This window comes from Poromitra crassiceps (assembly GCF_964638095.1).
Source record: "Poromitra crassiceps genome assembly, chromosome: 19".
Lineage (NCBI taxonomy): Eukaryota > Metazoa > Chordata > Actinopteri > Beryciformes > Melamphaidae > Poromitra > Poromitra crassiceps.
In genome coordinates, this window is record NC_139646.1 from 10,601,375 (window position 1) to 10,622,901 (window position 21,527).

The following is a 21,527-nucleotide window of genomic DNA, read 5'->3' on the forward strand; positions in this document are numbered from 1 at the left end:
AAACACAGTTTCAAACAGAAACTGACTTAAATTTCTTTAATTGTTCAAACTGTTTCCACCATTTTCTACTGAGAAATGTCAGCGAAAATACAAGATTATGCAATTAGAGCAGGAGAAGAATGACTGTTAAACAGGAACATCAAAGCAGTACAGAGAGGATGGTGGCGTTCGACTTCTCCCCTGATTAAAACTAACATTGTAATTACCACACGGGGACAGGGGCTTCTGCTGAGTTGACGAGTGTTTTGTTTCAGACTTAACATGCTCCAATTCACCTGTCCCCACAAGGCGTGCAGTATGTAGCCTACTATACCTCTCCGTCATGCCCATGGCCGTCTCAACTACCGGAGTTATGTGTCCAAACGGCACTGAATGCCTGGCTCTAATCATAATCACTCACCCGAGAGGACTTTCCTCCCTTCCCACCTCAAAAGTGGACTATTTTTAGTATGCATGTATAAGGAATGTGCTCAAGCTAGTGTGATTATCTTTGATTTGACTAAGACTATGGTGCTTGAAAGTGCAGTGAGATTCAACAACCCACATTCAGTTTTTACCACTGAGGGAGCCAATTATCACTCATTTCAAATCAGCCGTGTTCTGCTGTCAGTCCACAAATACTTGCGACTGTCACTGTGGAGAAATCTGTGATACAAAGCAAAATTTAATTTGCTCATGAAGTGTGTGTGTGTGTGTGTGTGTGTGTGTGTGTGTGTGTGTGTGTGTGTGTGTGTGTGTGTGTGTGTGTGTGTGTGTGTGTGTGTGTGTATGTAGCAAAAACTGGTTAGCAGTTTGGCACCCATTATGTGCAGTGGAGAAATGGGAGCTGCATGAATGGGGGTGGGAAACATTTGGCTATATCTCAAATTTCCTGCTTTTCCTACAGCAGGTTCCCATTCACATAGGTGATTAACAGGCAGATCAGGGAGGTGCAATGCTGCCTGGGTGGCTTTGACTAAGCTAACTGCTGCCTGACTTAATGGCTACAGGCTAGCTTGGAGAGCCCAGACCAGAGGGCTGCAGTGTAGAAACGCATTCAAATAATAGAGATCCATACTAAAAGCCTAAATCCTACAGACTCCATGCATAGTTTTATCCAGCCACGTGGAACACTACAGAATGTAACTGACTGACGTCTCCGGAGATTCATTTGGTTTGATTGGTTTGATTTGGTTTGGTTTTGATTATGGTTCGCATCAACGTCACAAAAATATTGGCAATGAAATGTAAATAACAGCTAATAATAGAATCACAACCAGTTTTATTGGAGGTCTCGTCTCGCTAATAAACATGGGCACATAGCACTTCCTCACAGATGCTACAAATGTCATGTCAGCCAGATTGCTTTTGCACAATATAGCTGTATCTCTATTACACTGGTCATTGAATTTGAAACAATATTTTTCAGTTTTGTGGATTCGTGAACTCTTGTATGCTCCAAAAACTATACTTCTAACACATAGCCTATGGTCTATTAGGCTATTTTATGTGTTCGGTGACATACTTTACAAGTGAATATGCCAGTTAGTTTGCAATTATGGTTCATGAGCTCTCATCTGTGTTAAAAAGATGAATGTTCAACCAAAGACAAATAGCTCATGTGTGGCCAAAGTGTCAACACTGATTCTGTACAAATAACGTATTTTGTTTATGAAATAAAGTTTATTCACAGTCAGATGGCATAAACAAAGGGATGGGTGACATCTTGACCAGACCACTCAGGAGAGAAGTTGAAATACTGCACCACCTAGTGGAGGCAGTCTACATGTGTTACAGTCTCAAACATCCTGACTGGATTTCTCTCCAACACTAGAATTATTTTATTCCTATTTGAAGGATTTTATAAGCTTCTTGAGAAAGTTTGGTTTAGCGTGGGCTGCAATTCATGGGCAGGCCCTGCTCTCGCTCTCGCTCTCGCTCTCGCTCTCTCTCTCTCTCTCTCTCTCTCTCTCTCTCTCTCTCTCTCTCTCTCTCTCTCTCTCTCTCTCTCTCTCTCTCTCTCTCTCTCTCTCTCTCTCTCTCTCTCTCTCTCTCTCTCTCTCTCTCCTTCTATGTATGTGCACACGCGTGCGAGTGCACGAGCCCATAAGAAGAAAAAAAAACGACACCATAGAAATAAACAATGCCATGCGATAAAGAAACACTGCAAGTCCCTATAGGAATATTATTATGATTATTGTTATTATTATTATTATTAGCCTATTATTATTATTATTATTATTATTATAAGGTGGAGTAGAGACTTACCTCAAAATAAGAATAAACAAACAAACAAACAAATCAATCGATCAATACATAAATAAATAAATAAATAAATAAATAAATAAATAAATAAATAAATAAATAAAGAAATAAATAAATAAACAAATCCCGTTGTTCTCGTGAGAATGTATTCGGCTAAAATGTAACCATGATATACCGCACTGAGTAACGTGCCCTATTTCCAGACGGCTGTGTCTACCTGCGCTCAGGAGCCCCTCCCTCTCCCTCTCTTTCCCCACCTCACCCCTCTTCCTTCCCTCCCTCCCTCCCTCCCTCCCTCCCTCCCTCCCTCCCCTCCTCCTCCCTCCTCCCCCTTCAGAGTTTGTGTTGCACTCGTTGCAGTAGGAGGGTCCATCATGTGTGCACAGAATGACGTCGCTCTGACTGCAAGTCCGACCGACTCCTTCGTTTGTTTTTATTAGTCTTTTATCTGAAGGCCAGAATTGATAATCCGCAAAATTACGGCCATAATGCGAGATCATCTGCTGCTGTCGCCCGACCCGTCGCTGTCGTTCGTGCTGTCAAACACGGCGCCTTGCTGTTGAGGATTATAGTCATAATACGCAGTAGACTTCTCAGTGTGTGTGCAGCTGTCAAACTGCAAACTAGTGGATGTATTGGAAAGAGTAGATAGAGCGCGTTTTCCACTGCAACGATAGTGCCGTGAAGAAAATATTTATTGACTTTGCTTTTCATGTCTTTTTTTGTCCTCTGGATTATTGCTGCCCAGCAACACAGCCACCTGACAACTCTGAATGTCGTAATTAAGGTAAGGAAGGACACCGTGGTGCACATGTTTGCCTGGAGATTTTAAATTAACACAAGGATCAGTGTGGCGAGAATGAAACAAAACTTCACACAGTCGGATTTGCCTGGCAAGGTGCATGCTATGAGAGAGAATTGTATACCGTAACTTTGAAACAGGACCGCTCTCAGACCCTGAGACTCATGCATAAATAAAAGTAGAAGTTGATTAATTTATGTTTAAACAAGAGCAATGATAATAATAATAATAACAACAATAATGATAAACTATTATTAATAGCATATTAATAATAATCAAAATATTAGTACCTAGATGTGTTTCTCTGTAGACACCTGTCGAGAGCTCCTTCCTGCCTGCACTGATTTTACACAGGAAATAATGACTAAACTAAAAGGCAGAAAGAAAGTCTGTTCACAGTATTTAAGCTGCGCACCCGCAAAATGGAGAGAATATTCAGAGCAAGAGTTTGCATGCCCTGCAGGGCGGACAATCACGGCGGGAGTTAGGCTGTAGGGGCTATGCAGCTGTCATCTCTTTTTTCGTTTATTTATCAAGATTTTGCACACAGGGCGCACAGGTTACACTGCACAGTAGCCTGCCTAGGCTATACGTAGGCTATATCGTGCAGGTAGCAACTTCAGCCCATGTTGGCTGCTCCAGAGCTGCGAGCCCTTCAAACAGCGTATCGTGGTGACAATCATGCAAATTTTATATTGTAACACAGCCCAGTACGATGCCCTCGCCGTCGCACTTTGTTATTTCAAGTAATCGCTATGCAATTATTAGGTTCTTGTTGCTTTTGCAAATTGCGAGACTGCCCTGGGCGCTCAAACAACACTATAAGTTATGTCGCAGCTATGTTGTGGCTGCAAGAGCAATAACTATTGAGTGACAGCATTCGGACCAATCCATGAATGGCCTGATGAAGTCGGTGGCTTTCTGTCTCTGCTGTCCAATAGAGGCGCACTAGAGGTAGGGGTTTAAACCAAATGCACGAACTACGTCATGCAGATACATTTAACCCTTGCAGTGCATTTTCGTGAAGTTATCAGACTGTACATCCCCTAGTGCAGTGATAAGAAGAAGCCTTATCTGTGAGAGAGGAAATAAAGCCTTGCTTTGATGATTTGCAGATATGATGCAGTGTAGATATAGCATCACTTATGCAGTTGCCTTGTTATAAAAAATAAAAAAAAAGATTCTGTATAATTATTTGCCATTAGAAATGAATGGAATCTACAATGTATTAAAATATTTCTTTGTCTAAGCTCTTTGCCCGAGTTTCCTTTTGCCCTACTTATTGCCACATTATTTTCCTTTCTTTTTTCTTTTCTTTTTTTCCATAGCAGCTTTACTTACTGCTTTGGCACCGATCTAAAATAAAACATTATACTTATACCTACATACCTGAGCATATTATTTTGTGTCATATGAGACTGATAATCTCTGTCTATAGTCCTGTGCTGTTAATAGACCCGCCATTCAAACAGTAATACTAAACCAATGGCTTTGTGCAGCTGCACTATAACTAATGTGTGAACAACAACAACAGCAATCGACCTCTCGTGACTATAATTATTAAACTTGTCTCATTCGTGTCTTTTTCTCTTGCCTCATTTACCAGGTGAGTCAGTGATGGAGACCAAAAGATACCAAAGTTTCTTTGATGGAAGTGATACAGAGAACAAATGGTCTCACGTCCCTAGCTCCATGGAGTACTGCTGCAGTACAGAGGATTCAAGTCTGACCAACAACGATATCCTGATGGACATGGTCCACGTCAGCTGCCCCGCTGGAAGCCCAGCAGCCGACTGCAAAGACAACAACAACGCAAAGAAGCAGGAGCAGCCATTGCTTCGGCTGAGCCAGAACCAGCCGTTTGTTCTCCCACTCTTCAACAACCCTCTCCACGGTCGCAAACAGGAAATGGACTCCAAGGAGCTTTCCAAGACTGTGGCTGAGTCCATGGGCCTGTATATGAATGCTGCCAGGGAGGCAGACTTTGCCTTCAGCCAGCAGGGGGGTAGCAGCAGCCCCCCTGGGAAGATGTACCCAGTGTGTGGGCGGCCCCTTGATGAGAACCAGTGTGTGTCCACAAAGAGCCCCAAGTTAAAGCCATTAGGATTCCAGCAGCCCAGCACCACTCCCAGAGAGTGCAGTGCTGGGACCCCAGTCAGCTCAGCGTCTATGCTGGTCTCATCTCTGTCCTGCAGTCCCCAGACCTCCAGCTCCATCTCCAGCCCCGGGGGCAGCAACAACATGGTGTCGTCCACCACCAGTCCCACTACATGCTTTGGACCCGTGTGCTCGTCCGTCGGTAGTCCCGTCAACCAGACTTCCTCTGTCCCGACGCTGGCCCACATCCCACGCAGGAATTCAGCCACATGTAGCCCAGTAGAGTCCAGCACGGTGGGCTCGCCGCCTCTCACCAGCCCGCTCAACGTCATGAGGTCCCCCATGTCCAGCCCCCAGAGTATGAGCAGTGTGAGATCCCCGCCCTCCTGCAGCACTACGTGTAACATTAGGTCCTCCGTCTCGAGCCCCACTGGTGGCAATAGCAGCAACGCCACCAACAACAACTGCAATGCAATGCGGCCCTCCATCTCCAGTCCGGCCACGGGGGGTGCTATGGCTGTCAGCAGCCCACAGAACCCCGCCTCTGGTGGGTTCCCTGTGTCCAGTCCTGCCAGCGGGCTGGGTCTGGTGCAGAACGACACCAATAGCCCCGAGGCGACGGGCCTAACTAGGGACCAGGACTTCAAGAACTTTGAGTTTCCTAAAGTAGAGATGGTCGACGGGGAGGTGTTCAACGTGGGCTTAGACCAGATGGGGATGGTCAAGTACATTAAGAATGAGCCCGGAACTGACTTCAGGAGCATGTGTTTAGGCAGCTCCAAATGTAATGTGAGTAGCGCACCCTTCATCGCACAGATCAAGAGTGAGCCAAACAAAGACGAGGGATGCAGCATGAATCAGCATCACTACGGCGAGCCGTCACCGTCTCTCGGTCTCTTCCCCGCATCGGAGACCACCTATTTGTCCCTGAGGAATAACATAGACGAATACAGTCTTTCCGGTATCTTAGGACCCCCTATCTCCTCCATGAATGGTAACTACGAGCCCGAACTCTTCTCCAACAATGTCCTGTCGAAAGGGGTTAAGCAGGAGCCCAACGATGGCAGCTATTACCAAGAGAATCACAGCATGCCCACGTCGGCCATTGTTGGAGTTAATTCTGGCGGACACTCGTTCCATTACCAGATTGGAGCACAAGGAACAATGTCTTTCGCGCGGCACGATGTGAGGGACCAGTCCAACCCGCTGTTGAATCTAATTTCGCCCGTGACAGCGTTGATGGAGTCGTGGAAGTCTCGGCCGGGCTTGTCACAGGGGTCACTGTTGGCCAGAGGGGAGGGATACCCGGGTCAGAACTGCATCACAGACAGCATGTCCAGGTAAGGAGAACGAAGATTGTGTCTGTATGTTTGTCTGTGAACGAGTGTCCCGACTGCACATCTCAGTCAGAGCTCTGGCTGAAAAATGCAGAGGTTTTCCAAGTTGTGATAAATATTCCAGTTTATAATGGCTTCATACGAGGAAGTAATACGTTCGCCCCAAATAATGGGGTTTTGTACCATCAATATATGAGAAAGAGTCCTTCCAGAGCACTGTAGCAGTAGATGGAGGGAGTTTGTTTCAGCCAGTCATATTGCACAGGGGACTTAGGGCGTTTGCTTTGAGAAGTGCAAAAATAATAAGAACAGCAGGGCTTGTGAAAGGCAGTGGGATGCTGGCTGGGGGGAACAGGAAGTGAAGGGACGGGGTCCAGGTCATTGTTACAGTAGCATGTGATCACAACATCGTGTCTTTGCTAACACTGCCCTGTGCTCTACTGTAACGCAGAGAGGCTAACACTGCCCTGTGCTCTACTGTAACGCAGAGAGGCTAACACTGCCCTGTGCTCTACTGTAACGCAGAGAGGCTAACACTGCCCTGTGCTCTACTGTAACGCAGAGAGGCTAACACTGCCCTGTGCTCTACTGTAACGCAGAGAGGCTAACACTGCCCTGTGCTCTACTGTAACGCAGAGAGGCTAACACTGCCCTGTGCTCTACTGTAACGCAGAGAGGCCTAACACTGCCCTGTGCTCTACTGTAACGCAGAGAGGCTAACACTGCCCTGTGCTCTACTGTAACGCAGAGAGGCTAACACTGCCCTGTGCTCTACTGTAACGCAGAGAGGCTAACACTGCCCTGTGCTCTACTGTAACGCAGAGAGGCTAACACTGCCCTGTGCTCTACTGTAACGCAGAGAGGCTAACACTGCCCTGTGCTCTACTGTAACGCAGAGAGGCTAACACTGCCCTGTGCTCTACTGTAACGCAGAGAGGCTAACACTGCCCTGTGCTCTACTGTAACGCAGAGAGGCTAACACTGCCCTGTGCTCTACTGTAACGCAGAGAGACTAACACTGCCCTGTGCTCTACTGTAACGCAGAGAGGCTAACACTGCCCTGTGCTCTACTGTAACGCAGAGAGGCTAACACTGCCCTGTGCTCTACTGTAACGCAGAGAGGCTAACACTGCCCTGTGCTCTACTGTAACGCAGAGAGGCTAACACTGCCCTGTGCTCTACTGTAACGCAGAGAGGCTAACACTGCCCTGTGCTCTACTGTAACGCAGAGAGGCAAAGTTTCCCTCTTATCAGGGGCCCGCGTGTGTGTGTGTGTATACAACAACAACATTTATTGGTGTGTTATCGGGAGGTCCAGCTAGGACCTTGTGTAATGCAAATATTTGTTTTTATGGGCCCTGGGCCATTATACACAAGCATCATAAATTATGAATGATTGATCACATGCTTTTGTTGCCAAACTGAGGAAATAAACAGTTGCTTTTGTGAGGATGGGGGCTCAAACAAAAACAAACAGGCCAAAGGGGAAACAAATCTATAATTGCCGGCCAATCTGACGAAGTATAACTTTGACACAGTTGTTGTGTTTCCAGCATATTCTGCTGTCCTAGTTGCAAAGCTAAACACACTAAATTACCATCAGCATGGTGAATAAAAGTAAATATCACAGCCATAAACTAGAGCAGGAAATACACACTGTACATAGTAACAGTTGAACTGGAAGTATGTGAACCAGTTACATAATCTGTCCCTAACTGTGAACTATTCTGTTGTTTATCTCCAGTAAATCAAAAGATATAGGTTTTTCTACTGTATCTGGGACGTTTGGGTGTGTTCTAATATCTTTGCTTTTATATAGCAGACAGTGTGAATGTCTATTGATGGTGTCATAAAATACATCGACACTGTTATTTTATACATGGGACATTGCAAAGTAAGTTCTTAAGAGCTGACTTGGTGCAAGAAGCACTAAACAAAGTCATAAACAACATCCTGCTGGAACGTCCTGACTTTGCTGGAATATTGATATAATGTTGCTCCTCTACGTCTGATGGACTCTGTGCTTTCCAAACAAAGACTATCAGACATGACATGATGATGTGGAGTGAGGTGAATTTGGGCAGTGATATTGCACAGAATCTCAAAATTGAAATTGATCAGATCCTGACTTTGATCATTTGTCTCTTACTGATCGATCACTCTGTTGCTCTGCCTTGTTGACTTGTCTATTTTCCTTTGCATTCCAGCTTGGTTATACTTATTTAGGTTGCATGAACAAATACAGAGGAGGCATCATTGTATTGTGAGAGGAAGGGACCAGGAAAACGTCAACTTCATGTATTTAATGACTTTACTCATCTGAAAAACTGTCACTAATGCCATCATCCATGTTGAATTGACATAGCTGACAAATGCAATGCAAAACATTGCTGATGTTGACTTTGTTGGTTATTGTAAATCGTTGATGTTTATTGATATAGCATAATGCTATACAATCTATATTATCTTATAACTAGACTATTCAACAACATATTGGAAAAATCGTTTTTCAAGACCTGTGGCCTAGTTTGACCACAGCCATGTTAAATTGTGCTGTCTATTGATAAATAAAAATCAATCTGACTTTTGCTCAGATGTAGTATAGAGTAGGATTATTTCTCCCCAGGACATGACTGAATTAATGCATTCCTAAATGGTTGCCTGGATTCATTGTTCAGATCAGAAATGTTTGACGTTTCTGTGTTTATTTTGGCAAACATGTAATAATTGTGTAACTAGGGCAAGTGCACTGTACTGTATGCCTGAGGTCACACATTCCTCTTTGCTGTGTGCAGTACAGATTGTATGTGTGTACTGTGTACGTAGTTTGCATTTATTTGTACTGAATTTGACCTGGCCTGTTTAGGTCTGTACTGTATATGTGTGTTCAAATTTACCTAACAGTACACACTAGTTAATGGGAGATGTGTGCGCGCGTGCACATGTGTGTGTGTGCGTGTGTGTGTGTGTGGGGGGTGTGTGTGTGTGTTCGTGTGTGTGTGTGCTATAACAAGGCTTGCAGCACTGAGGGAAATGATGCAGCCCGTTACCTTGGAAGCGACCCATATGGCAGAGCCAAAGCGATGTTGACGGGATCACTGCCACCTTGGTCCTAATGAGATCCAGTTTAGCCCTAATGTCAGACAGGATGACAAGGAGAGGTGGGCACATGGCAGCTAGCCAGCCAACCTGCCAGCCAGCCAGCCAGTTAGCCAGCCAGCCAGCCAGTTACCCAGCCAGCAAGTCAGTTAGCCAGCCAGCCAGTTAGCCAGCCAGCAGGCTAGCCAGCCAGCCAGTCAGTTACCCAGCCAGCAAGTCAGTTAGCCAGCCAGCCAGTTAGCCAGCCTGCTTGCCAGCCAGCCAGTTAATCAGCCAGTCAGTTAGCCAGCCAGCCAGCCAGTTAGCCTGCCAGCCAGTTAGCCAGCCAGCCAGCCTGCCAGTTAGCCAGCCAGCCAGCCAGCCTGCCAGCCAGCCAGTTAGCCAGCCAGCCTGCCAGCTAGCCAGCCAGCCAGCCAGCCTGCCAGTTAGCCAGCCAGCCTGCCAGTTAGCCAGCCAGCCTGCCAGTTAGCCAGCCAGCCAGCCAGCCTGCCAGTTAGCCAGCCAGCCTGCCTGTTAGCCATCCAGTTAGCCAGCCAGCCTGCCAGCCAGTTAGCCAGCCAGCCTGCCTGTTAGCCATCCAGTTAGCCAGCCAGCCAGCCTGCCAGTTAGCCATCCAGTTAGCCAGCCAGCCTGCCAGCTAGTTAGCCAGCCAGCCAGCCAGCTAGTTAGCCAACCAGCCAGCCAGTTAACCAGCCAGCCAGCCAGCCAGTTAGCCAGCCAGCCTGCCTGTTAGCCATCCAGTTAGCCAGCCAGCCAGCCTGCCAGTTAGCCATCCAGTTAGCCAGCCAGCCTGCCAGCTAGTTAGCCAGCCAGCCAGCTAGTTAGCCAACCAGCCAGCCAGTTAACCAGCCAGCTAGCCAGCCTGCCAGCCAGTTAACCAGCCAGCCAGCCTGCCAGCCAGCCAGCCAGCCAGTTAGCCAGCCAGCCAGTCAGTTAGCCAGCCAGCCAGCCAGACACACACACACACACACACACACACACACACACACACACACACACACACACACACACACACACACACACACACACACACACACACCCACACACACACACAGTACATTTACGCCCTTGCATGCAGCTCTTTAGTAGAATCCAACATTTCTCAGAGGATGTTGCTTACTTACAGTACAGTGTTCTGTTACACCAGTACTATTGTATTGATTGACAACTAAACTTAGACATAAACATAGGCTTATTGTATTCTGCCTGTTATCATTGACATAGTGTGGGCCTTAGTGTGCGCACGCCGCACAATAACATCCCAGTGTGGACTTTCTGAAATCTAAAAGTCTGCTGCAGGAAGTCTGTGGTACTGTTGAGCTTTGGACTGCCTGCATGGTGCCTTGGACCATTATTTCATAGGCAGAAATGTTACATAAGCATTGAAAAGCACAACTAAAACGCTTTGATCCACTGAAGCCGTGGATGGCAGAGAATCCCTGGGCTCTTTTTCTCTCACTTTGGTCCCTCTGTAAATGCTTTTAATTAAAAATGTCTGCTCATCTGAGCAGTCTGGATACTGGATTAGTTGGCTCAAAAATGTTTTACCTCAAGATTCACAAGAGAGAGAGAGAGAGAGAGAGAGAGAGAGGGCGGGGGGGGGGGGGGGGGGGGGGGGGGGGGGGGAATGATTGCCCTAACCAGAATTGTAGTATTTTTATGATGTTTGGCTTAATAAATAATAATAATAATGATTGGATTTATATAGCGCTTTTCAAGACACCCAAAGCGCTTCACAGGAATCATTATTCATTCACACCATTCGTACCAGTGGTGGTAAGCTACGGGTGATGTAGCCACAGCTGCCCTGGGGAAGACTGACAGAACGTGGCAGCCATTTCGCGCCTACGGCCCCTCCGACCACCACCAACATTCATAGACATTCATACCCATTCATACGAGGCAATGAGGGTTAAGTGTCTTGCCCAAGGACACAACGACAACAGCTGGGAGGGAGCGGGATTCGAACCGCCAACCCTTGAGTCATTGGCCGACCTGCTCTACCTCCCGAGCTAATGCCGTCCCCTTAATACTTAGACAAAACAGGTAGTGGGCTGTGTGCATTCTACATGATTAGAGGTTTTAATACAGATATATTTTTCTTCCATTTTTCTTAGCACCAAAACGAATATAAATTAATAAGTTGAATCATTTCTCTTAGTATTCCCTTGAAGGAGACATAAAAAGCTTGCACTATTAAGTTCATTATGGAAGAAACTCATCCTAGCATTAAACAGTTTTGTATGCATATTACACAAAGGAAATGCCAACTTAGCCATGGTAATATGAAACTTATCTTAAAATGACCTACATTAGTGTGCTGGATTATGTTTGCTTACCGCCTAAATCTCCAAATCTCTTTTCACCCTATTTAGGGCATTTTGCACTGGTTGTCACAGGCATGTTTTAGCAGAAAGAATTTTGATCAAACTTGCCATTTGACCTAATAATTTCCTAGTATGACGAATAGCAAAGACTGTAAAATCCAAGCTCAATGATGTATTTTTCTCATAGAAATTATGCTTTCGCTTTTAGCTCCAGCCTGGGGATTTGAAGAAATATCCCTAATCGATCATCGAGAAAATTAACGATCGATTACCGATTAATTGTAAAAAAAAAAAAAAAAAATATATATATATATATATATATATAAGCCCGAGACTTCGAGCCAAACCTTTTCAGAAATTAACGAGTCAACGCTGCTGCACTCTTAAACACAATTGAGCCTCTGTTCGACACAATTCCAAAAAACATCAATCATATCAAACAATAATATGTTAACTTAACTGCGCCCCCGGTTGGTAAAGATGTCTCTTTGCTGCCATGTAGTGACATTAATCAATTCAACCTCTATTTGATGCCAACGTTAGATTAATTAAATTCCACGCGATCAACAAAATCCGATCGATAATTCTTAACGATTGATTATCTATCAAATTCGATTATTGATCGTCGATTAATCATGCCCATCCCTACTCGAAAACAAAACCTGTGTTAAGACTTTTGCACACCTTCCGTCCGAAATTGTTGCACGTTTTAAAATACGACCTCATGTTATGTCACTCACGTTTACACACTGACTCCGAAACTTTCGTCCGTCATTAAACATTTTGGAACAGGTTCAATTTTCTGTGTTTTTCGCATCGGTCAATAGCTTTTTGCGAGCTGTGTTTTCAGATGACGGATTTAAAAAAAATGCATCCGAAAACAAACGGACTGTGTGTGCACGGTGCAGAGACCTTTAGGCTGACATTTTCACGGCTGTAAGCTTGCAGCCAGTGCCTTTAGATGTACAGAAAGCCCATCATGAGGAAGCACCAGGCTTAAGTGGGGAGAATGCTTTGCACTGGACCCTGGCCAACTCTCAATGTTCTACAGAGGGATGAAAAGGCATACTCCTGAGAGCACACTAATAAGGCTTTAATTGTATGTTCCTCCACTAAATTAATGGATGGAAATGATTTGATTAATTCAGACACTGCTGGATACTAATATCCAATTAAATCCTAACACCAGGCGTGTGCTGGGGCTCCCAGTGCATTGTGGGTTGCTGACTATCAAGCGGCCAGCTGCTTGTTGGGGTTGTCAGAGAAGGGTGTTGGCGCAGGTGAAGGTGTTGGGGAATGGCCTTGGGGATGGTGGGGCCGATTTGTGTACACAGCAGATGTGATAACGTCCCAAAGCTATACTCTTAGAATTGGTTTGGTGAACACACCTGTATCAATTATAGGCCAACGGCTTTATATGTAATATATAACGACACTCCACTATTAACATAATCATTTTATTATGCCAAGTTTAATCTAAAGTGATTTCAAGTGACAGGTCCTTGTGTTCATTATTGCAGTAGTTCATGTCACTCTCCTTTTCTTTCTAATACTTTCATTTAAATTCACAGGATTTCAGTGACCTTAAGGCAAACACATTGAGAATGCTCTTGTTTACAGGTGTGTCCTGTGTACCCGGACAAATGTTTTGTTAAATTGAGAATGTCCCCCAGCTTGCTGTACGCTGCGTAGCCGCTGGTAGCAGCTGGCGATGTCTCATGGAACATCTAAGCCTAGGCCCGATTGTCACCCAGTATGAGTAATCTGATGAGCTCTGAGGCAAGATAGATGTGAGGTAATATGGTAATTTCTGTAAGAGAGCCTTTGACAAACATAAGTAACGCTGCTCTCTTGTTGCGATCTATCATTACCAGCCCTTGGATTGATACGACAGGCAGCGGTGGGTGGGTGGGTGGGTGCAGAAGTAATCAGTGTTTCCCACAGGACCTCGCACCCACTAGGGGGGTCCGGGGGCATGCCCCCCTCACCGGAAGAAGATTTTGTACATTTTAAAGTCAAATGCATCGATCGGGTGCACTTTGAGAGCAAAATTAAGAGGCTAGATCTATGATGAACTACACACATCATATTCATATCCTCTTTACTCTGCTGTGGCTTTACAATGCTGAAAAATAAATGTCTCCCTCCCTATATATATTCTGCATACAGGTCACTACACTGCTTGCTTAAGACGGTCCTGCTTTTATTAGGGAGATGTTCAAGTCAAGTTTATCTGTGTAGCCCTAATTCACAAGCGTCTCAAAGGGCTCCACAGAGAATAAGTCTAGCTAAATCTAGCTAAGCACTAACAATAAACATGATTGAACAGTCTTATATTGGAGAGAGACAGAAGGAGGGGGAGCGAGAGAAGGGAGAGAGCAGGGAGGAGAGGAGAGAGAACAGAACAAACAGGGTATACTGGGGCTGGGCGATACGGTTTAAATCAATATCATGATAGTCACAGGGGTCAGTTTTGAAACATACCAATGTATATCACACAATATGGTTCATGTAAGCAAAGTCAAATTTAGTGATAACAGAGGATGACTTGAGAGACCTAGTAACAAAGAAACCGTCAAAAGAAATGGGAAGTGAATTGTTAAGAAATTCAACAATCTACATGTAGCCTGATATCAGAGTCTGATAATGATTTGCTAAAAACACATAATTGGTGATAAGTGCCCGCTATTAACGCTCACACATATTAATCGTCCTTCATAATAATTCATTAAACAACCCATACTCACGGCCAGATGCATTGATTTCATCAAGTGCTGGAAAGAAAATAAGTATATTTTATAGGGCTTTACTGGGGTTTTATTCTGCAGCAGTGTATCACCATTACTAACTTCTCTGACACTCTATGATATGGTTCATTTATTTAAAGTTTAGTCTCATGAAGCTGCATCAATTCCGCTATAAATAGACAGAATATTGGAAGATAGGCACTTTTACCTTCAAAATAAAAGCATTATTTATTACAGGGTAAACAAAAAACAGGACAGTCTGGTTAAAATTGACTTTTCAAAGGCAGGAGATATTCCTCCAATTTGTCTGTGTTCTATGTGTTTTGTGTATTTTGTATCACACAAAAAACATTGCAATGTGCATCAATAAGGCTATTACCTTATATAATTGTCATTATTGTGAAGGTTCTAACCAGAAGTTTCCGTTTTATTCTGGCTGACTTGACACTGCTCGGAGTTAGTCATGACATTTTGCGGGTCCCTCTGCACACAAATCGTGATCACAAACGCTGTGTATAAATGTGGAATTAAAGGCCAGAACACGACAGTTTGCTGTTTTATGCAGAGACCGTTGTCATCTAAATGTGGCCTTACTGCTAACAGTTTGATGTCCGGGCTGCACAATGTTATTTGACTGTAATGTCCAGGCAGGGTTGCACCATATTGTTTGCGTTAGTGACTCCCCCCTCCTTGATTCATGCCGCTTCCGCTCTCACTGCAACTCCTCATCATCCTCATCATTTTTTTAAATCATCTTTTTATGTATTTTTATGCTTTATTGATAGACATACAGTGTGAGAGAGACAGGAATGTATGGGAGGAGAGTTAGGGGTCGAGTTCAGCCCCGACAACACAGCAAAATTGTATTTAAACGGAAACTGTGGTGCATTGAATCATGCGAGGAAACATGACGTTCAATCTGGAAACCATAGTGAACTGTGCACACCGTTTTCATAGCTAATTGAACACACCCCAGCTGATCCCTGTAACGTTAACGTTAGTAAGCAATGGACCCGCTCACAAAAATAAAGCGAGATAGCGAGAAAAACAACGAACCCGCAAAGCCACAGTTATAAGCCAAATAACGTAGCTTACTACTTTGATTACCAAATAAATGTAGAGAAAGTGTGTGGAAAAAGACACAAGATGAGAAGAGCACTAGGGCAGTTCTTACAGGCTGCTGCTTGGGGCAGCGCAAATCTCAAACCACGTCGCGTGACGACTCGTCGACGTGTCCGGGTAGGCATCGACTTGTGGTAGTGACGTTGACGTGTCGATTCGTCGACCAGTTCATTTAACCCCTACTGCACGCTGCCTTGCAATGCACAGCGCTTTACCTCTTAGCTTTACAATCAAACTGTTGTCATAAGTCCTTCTGGACAAGTTCATGACTAAACTATATTTTATGCCTGTGTGAATATAGGTTTAAATCCGCTTTCATACAGTAGGACGCAGTATGAACCCTTCTGACTCATGTAGTGACTTGCATACTGAGTTTTATAAGACATTTTATAAGAATAATGATGGCATACTGGTAGAGAAGTCCTCACAGGTCATCAGCACTCCTGGTGCCGGTAGGGATTTCAGTGTCTTGCTCAAGGACACTTAAACAGAGCCGACACAGAGGCTTGAACCTGAGACTCTGCTCTCCTTACTAACCATTTCCAAATGAACAGATGGTTTAACTGATTAATTACTTTGTGAAAACATTTTGTCCTTCTTGTGAATTGGATGCAACATCTGCCTGCGAGCCAACATGAATTTGAGTATGAAGTAAAACATCTAGTGGAAACATGAAGATAAACATCTACTGGACAGAATTAAAACAAATAAAATTATTATAATAAAACAAATTATTCATATACAGAACTCACCTGCGCTCAGTTCATCTCAATCTGCTGGACACCCCATCACTACTTGAGCCCTGTTCGAAATCGGTCCCTATAACAGAAATAGTGGACTACTGTATATACTGTAGTGTGTCGGCCATTTTGTACTAGTGTCCAAATTCTCAACTGTTAATTTGATTCACTGTATAGTCACTATAAAATACCCACAATGCACTGCAATTTCTAGTGAACAGCAGATGTCTCCCATATACCACAATGCAATGTTGTGTTTACCAAAGGAGAAGAGTGAGGTATAGTGTCCGAAACTCGTGTGATCACTCCCCATATAGTTCACTATGATCAACACGACATGGGGAATAGTGAGTGAGTGAATGAGTGAACTAGCCTGGCTCCAGACCTTCGAAGCCACGCCCACTCCACAGTTGTGAATTTGGCTCTTCTTGGTCTGGAATGGGCCAACACATTTTCTCCGCTTGAAAATCCATTGACGGGCGCTGATTGGCTAACGCTGTTGTCAGTCATGCACAACAGAAACAGCAGTGGGTTGATGTTGCCACACGGACCGGTTTATGTGACGGACATGTAACTTCCTGGTCAGACGTAAAGTAAAGAGTAAAACACGTTACTGATATGCTGTTCCCCGTCTCGTCATTATGTGATCTTAGAGGCATAAAGATTACACAACATAATGTAGCTAGCTAATGCTAGCCAGCTTCCCCACGTTAAGGTAAAGTAAAGTAAAGTCCCACTGATTGTCACACAATGTGTGAAATTTGTTACGTTAGCTAGAGCCTGATAAAAAGAACAACAACACAAGTTGTATAGTAGCGTTAGCACATTTCTCCAGTAGTCACTGCCGAGGAAGGCTTCTGGAGAGCCAAAGACAATGGAGTACTCGCCATGTGAAATCTTATGATCAATGTCCATGTCTTTCCCAGCACAGGCAGCAGAGATGCTTCAACTGTTGTACTTGATCCTCCATTATCGATAACAGCGGACAGACAACTATAACTATTCCATCAACTGGCCATTTGTTTGAAAAGTAAAGGCTTAAAATATGTGATATTGTGAATCCGCGATGTTTCTACAATAACTTCTTTAAAAACTTGGTTTGGTACGTCCATCTTTTGTTTTGTTGTTTGCCGTTTTATTTTCTTATTCGTTGTCTGATTCTCAAGTGAACGAGCTGTTTCCGCTGCTTGTTTCCTGTCTAGGGCGGGCTCTAGGCCGGAAACAGGCCGAGTGACAAAATCCCTTGTAAACGGAGGCCAGGCTCTTTCTCGCCGAGAAGAGCCTGGTGACGGGAGGTTAGCTTGTGACTAGCAAGACTGCTGCGGCTGCCCTGCTGATTGGTTGGGGAAGACCGAAGCCCGCCCCCTCATAGAAATGCTCTGAAGTGAGCGCAATCTCAGACCAAGAGGCCAATGAGTTCATGAATTGACGATGCAGTTTGAATATCAGGCTATGAGTGAACCATTCCGAACATGGCTTTGGTGTGGGTGGATAAACAGTACTCAGTAGAGCAGAGGCCCGGATAATAGAGTCCTTAATGCGAGAATATAATTACAGTATCAACTAGTGAAGACAGGAAATCAGTTGGAATCTGTTCTAATCTGATGTAATGAGCCCATCAAGCTCAGCAACTCCGTTTGAATGTGGCTAAAAATGATGGCAACAGTAAAGAACAAGATGAAATGCTAATGACTAGCTTGTTAGCATTCCCAAGTGAGCCGATAGCAGCAGTGAAACAAACAAATGAAGCTGCATCACATTTCATTTGAAGCGCATGCAGCTTAACTGCAGTTAAAGGGGAAATTAAGGGAAACTTTAAGGGACAACTGTGACACTATAATGAAACTCTTCTCACCCCCATCGGCAGTTTGTCTACTGGAGCAGATTTAGCTTTGGGAAATTCAGAGGCGCCCCTGCGTGTTGTGCCCACAGCTCACTAGCTACCGGTATATTGAATTGTTTGCTGCATGGGAACTTTGACTCTTGCTGGATGAACTAAAGCAGCTACCAATTCTGTACAATTTTTGGTGCCACCCTGATCGGAATGCTTTGGCATACCACCCCCCCCAACCCCCACCCCCCGTATCAAATTAAATTTGATTAAAAAAGTAAAAAGAAAAGAAAAAAGAAGATAACGGACAAGTTGATCTCATCTCTCCTAAAGATATATATGTTAACATATAGGCACGAGGACACCGTTGAAGCATTTCTCATCCAGCTTTATGAATGGATGCGTTTTTCACCTTAGGTAATGTGTAGAGCGTAGGAGTAAATGCCTACAGTCAATGTAAAAGAAGCAAGATGGTACTGTATGGCATAATTATCGGATGCTATTGTTGTACAGAAGAGAAAACATGTAAGCAGTCCCCTCTCTGTTCCTCCAACACACTGGCACGCACATACACACGTACACACGTACACACGTACACACGTACACACGTACACACACACACACACACACACACCGCCGCCACCACCATCATCATCATCATCATCATCAACAACAGCGCACATTCTAGGCCGGTCTTGACACCCCAATAAAAGTGTGGTTACTCTTGGCCAAGGCTGCTGGGATTTGAATGCGTGTCTTGTCCTCATTTGAACCTCTTCCTGAAACACAGTCTGCTGACAGAGGGCCAAATTTCCGCTAGGCCAGTCCTGTAGTCCGAGATCTCCTCTCTGTTACCTACCGCTGACATTCCCTTCTGTCATTGAGGTCATTAACAAACCGTATAAAGGGGGAGGAAACTAAATACCGGAGCTACAACAAAGCATAGTGGATGCTTCTGTGTGGCTGATGAATGCGCTGATTTTGATAGTGTGATGCTGATATACAGTAGGTGAATGGCATGCTTTTGTGTACCAATTGCTTTTGTGTACTGAGCACGCAAGTGTCTCGGAGATCTCTTGAGTCGTGAGCTTTTTGGATAATGCTTTGTGGAGAGGTGCCATTTTACCACGATGATATGGTAACATGCTGGTATTAATAACATAATTGACTACAGGGGGAAAATGTGCACATTAAATGGCAAATGTCACAGATGAACCGGCCTGTTCTCAATTTCTCATACACAAAAATGAATTGTTTGTTGAGCTAAATGCAAGTAAATGTCTAATTCACAGGTTATTCATTCAGTGCTATAAAAAGCAATGACATCTATATAACCTTTTTTGGTATAGGGGATGCGGAACGAATCCTCTTTTTTTTTTAGCAATTTTCTTTTTATTGCCAGACCCAGGAGGGCCGGCCTAGAAGAGCCTCAGGGGCTTACTGACTGACTGACTGACTAACTGACTCCCCATTGGTGAAACATGCATGTGTTGAGCAGCAGCAGAGAATGAAGTCTGTGTCACAGGTGCCTGTATCATCACTTGTAATCAACTACAGTAGTTGATTACGTTACATGACATGACATTACATTAATTACAACATACGCTACATTCACCTGGGCTTAACTAGGCTTGCCTGGTCTTGTCTTTTTACAATGTAACCACTCTGTGCATCATGCAAGCATAATAATCAGATTGAAATCTATATATAAAATTGAGTATGTGGGCGATGTTTGTTTGTTTCAAGTTCTGTGTCCGGCCACAGCTATGCCGTTTTAAGTGCGATCGGGCTGAAACTTTCAGTGGGTGTAAAGGGCACCAGTGACCTGACGGTGCAGGATTTTTTAATTAGGCTAATTAGCTAATGATGTGATGTCATCAGTGATGTCATCAGTGATGTCATCAGTGATGATGTCATCAGTGATGATGTCATAAGTGCGCGCACGCATGCACGCACGCGCACACACACACACACACACACACACCTGAGATGCATGGTAAGACGACTGATCAGTGATTTCACACACACACACACACACACACACACACACACACACACACACACACACACACACACCTGCGCGTGCCAATAGGGCAGACGAGGCCGAGCTACGGGCAAAAAGGTGGTGTGAGAAGTGTCAATTACTTGAGTCTCACAGACACGGTCAATGCAAGAGTTTGCAGACCTGTCAAGTTGTTGTATTCATCACTTTTGCGCATGTCAGTTATATCGGTGCATGCTCTGGATGCATGTAAACACCAGATCGTATTAAATCACATCCCATGTAAACAGTTTACCCGGAGTGTGCATGGAAACACAGCTAGTGTCGTCCTCTAGCATCTCGATACACTTGCAAACAAGGCATGCCTTGATCATTCATGTTTAATTGGAGTTTGCTCAAGTGTTCTTAGGTTTGAGACCCAGTGTTTGTCTTACCAGGTCATCTATGGAAAGAACACAGAAATCAATGGCATTAAGGAAAACACTTCAATTTTTGTTGTATTGTTCAGCTTGAGAGGTTAGCAAAGTAGGTCATGCCTGGTTGTCTCAAATAAAGTAAAAACGGGGGGGGGGGGGGGGGGGGGGGCTGTAAATCTTTTACATAACACTCTTTCAACACACAGATACCCCCCCCCCCCACACTCACACACACACACACACACACACACACACACACAAACGCTGCGTCAACAGACCCCATGATTCTCCATGAGCCCATGTAAAAAGAAATGCGACTGCCCACTGTGACTTAAAACATTAGTAATTCTATTGATAACTTTATGTATATGTTTTTTCTTTTCTTTTCTTTTTTCCTGTTCTTGTTTTGTTTTCTTTATATTCTGAAAAAGTAAAATAAAATATATATATAAAAAAAAAAAAAAAACGTACCAGCTCGAGCCACTTCCTCTTGTGGTGTACAAAAAGACGGAAGACCTAGACCAGGTCACCGTTTAGTCCTGCTGCACATGCAGAAGACCGCAGAATGGACACATGCGCACGAAGTGCGCGGCACGCTAAGTGCACTGTTTGGTCACACCTCCAAAAAAGTGCGCCCATTGGTGGATCATTGGTGGAACATTTCTATTTATAGGCTATATTATCAGCAGCAGCCATTTTATGTCTAAAAGGCAGCAAGTAACAGATGCAAGCAAAACATTAATGAGGGCCCCAGCACTGGAAC

At 44.3% G+C, this 21,527-nt stretch overlaps 1 protein-coding gene across 1 annotated transcript in view; it reads left to right on the forward strand.

Annotated features, from left to right (window-relative positions):
• Positions 1–4,663: 4,663 nt before the first annotated feature.
• nr3c2 (nuclear receptor subfamily 3, group C, member 2) overlaps positions 4,664–21,527 on the forward strand; it is a gene marked incomplete at its 5' end in the record, with an annotated part of 97,302 nt that continues 80,438 nt past the window's right edge. The window contains one exon of the mRNA XM_083655387.1: positions 4,664–6,483. Coding sequence (XP_083511513.1) covers positions 4,664–6,483 — 1,820 coding nt within the window. The remainder of the gene's footprint in view (positions 6,484–21,527) is intronic.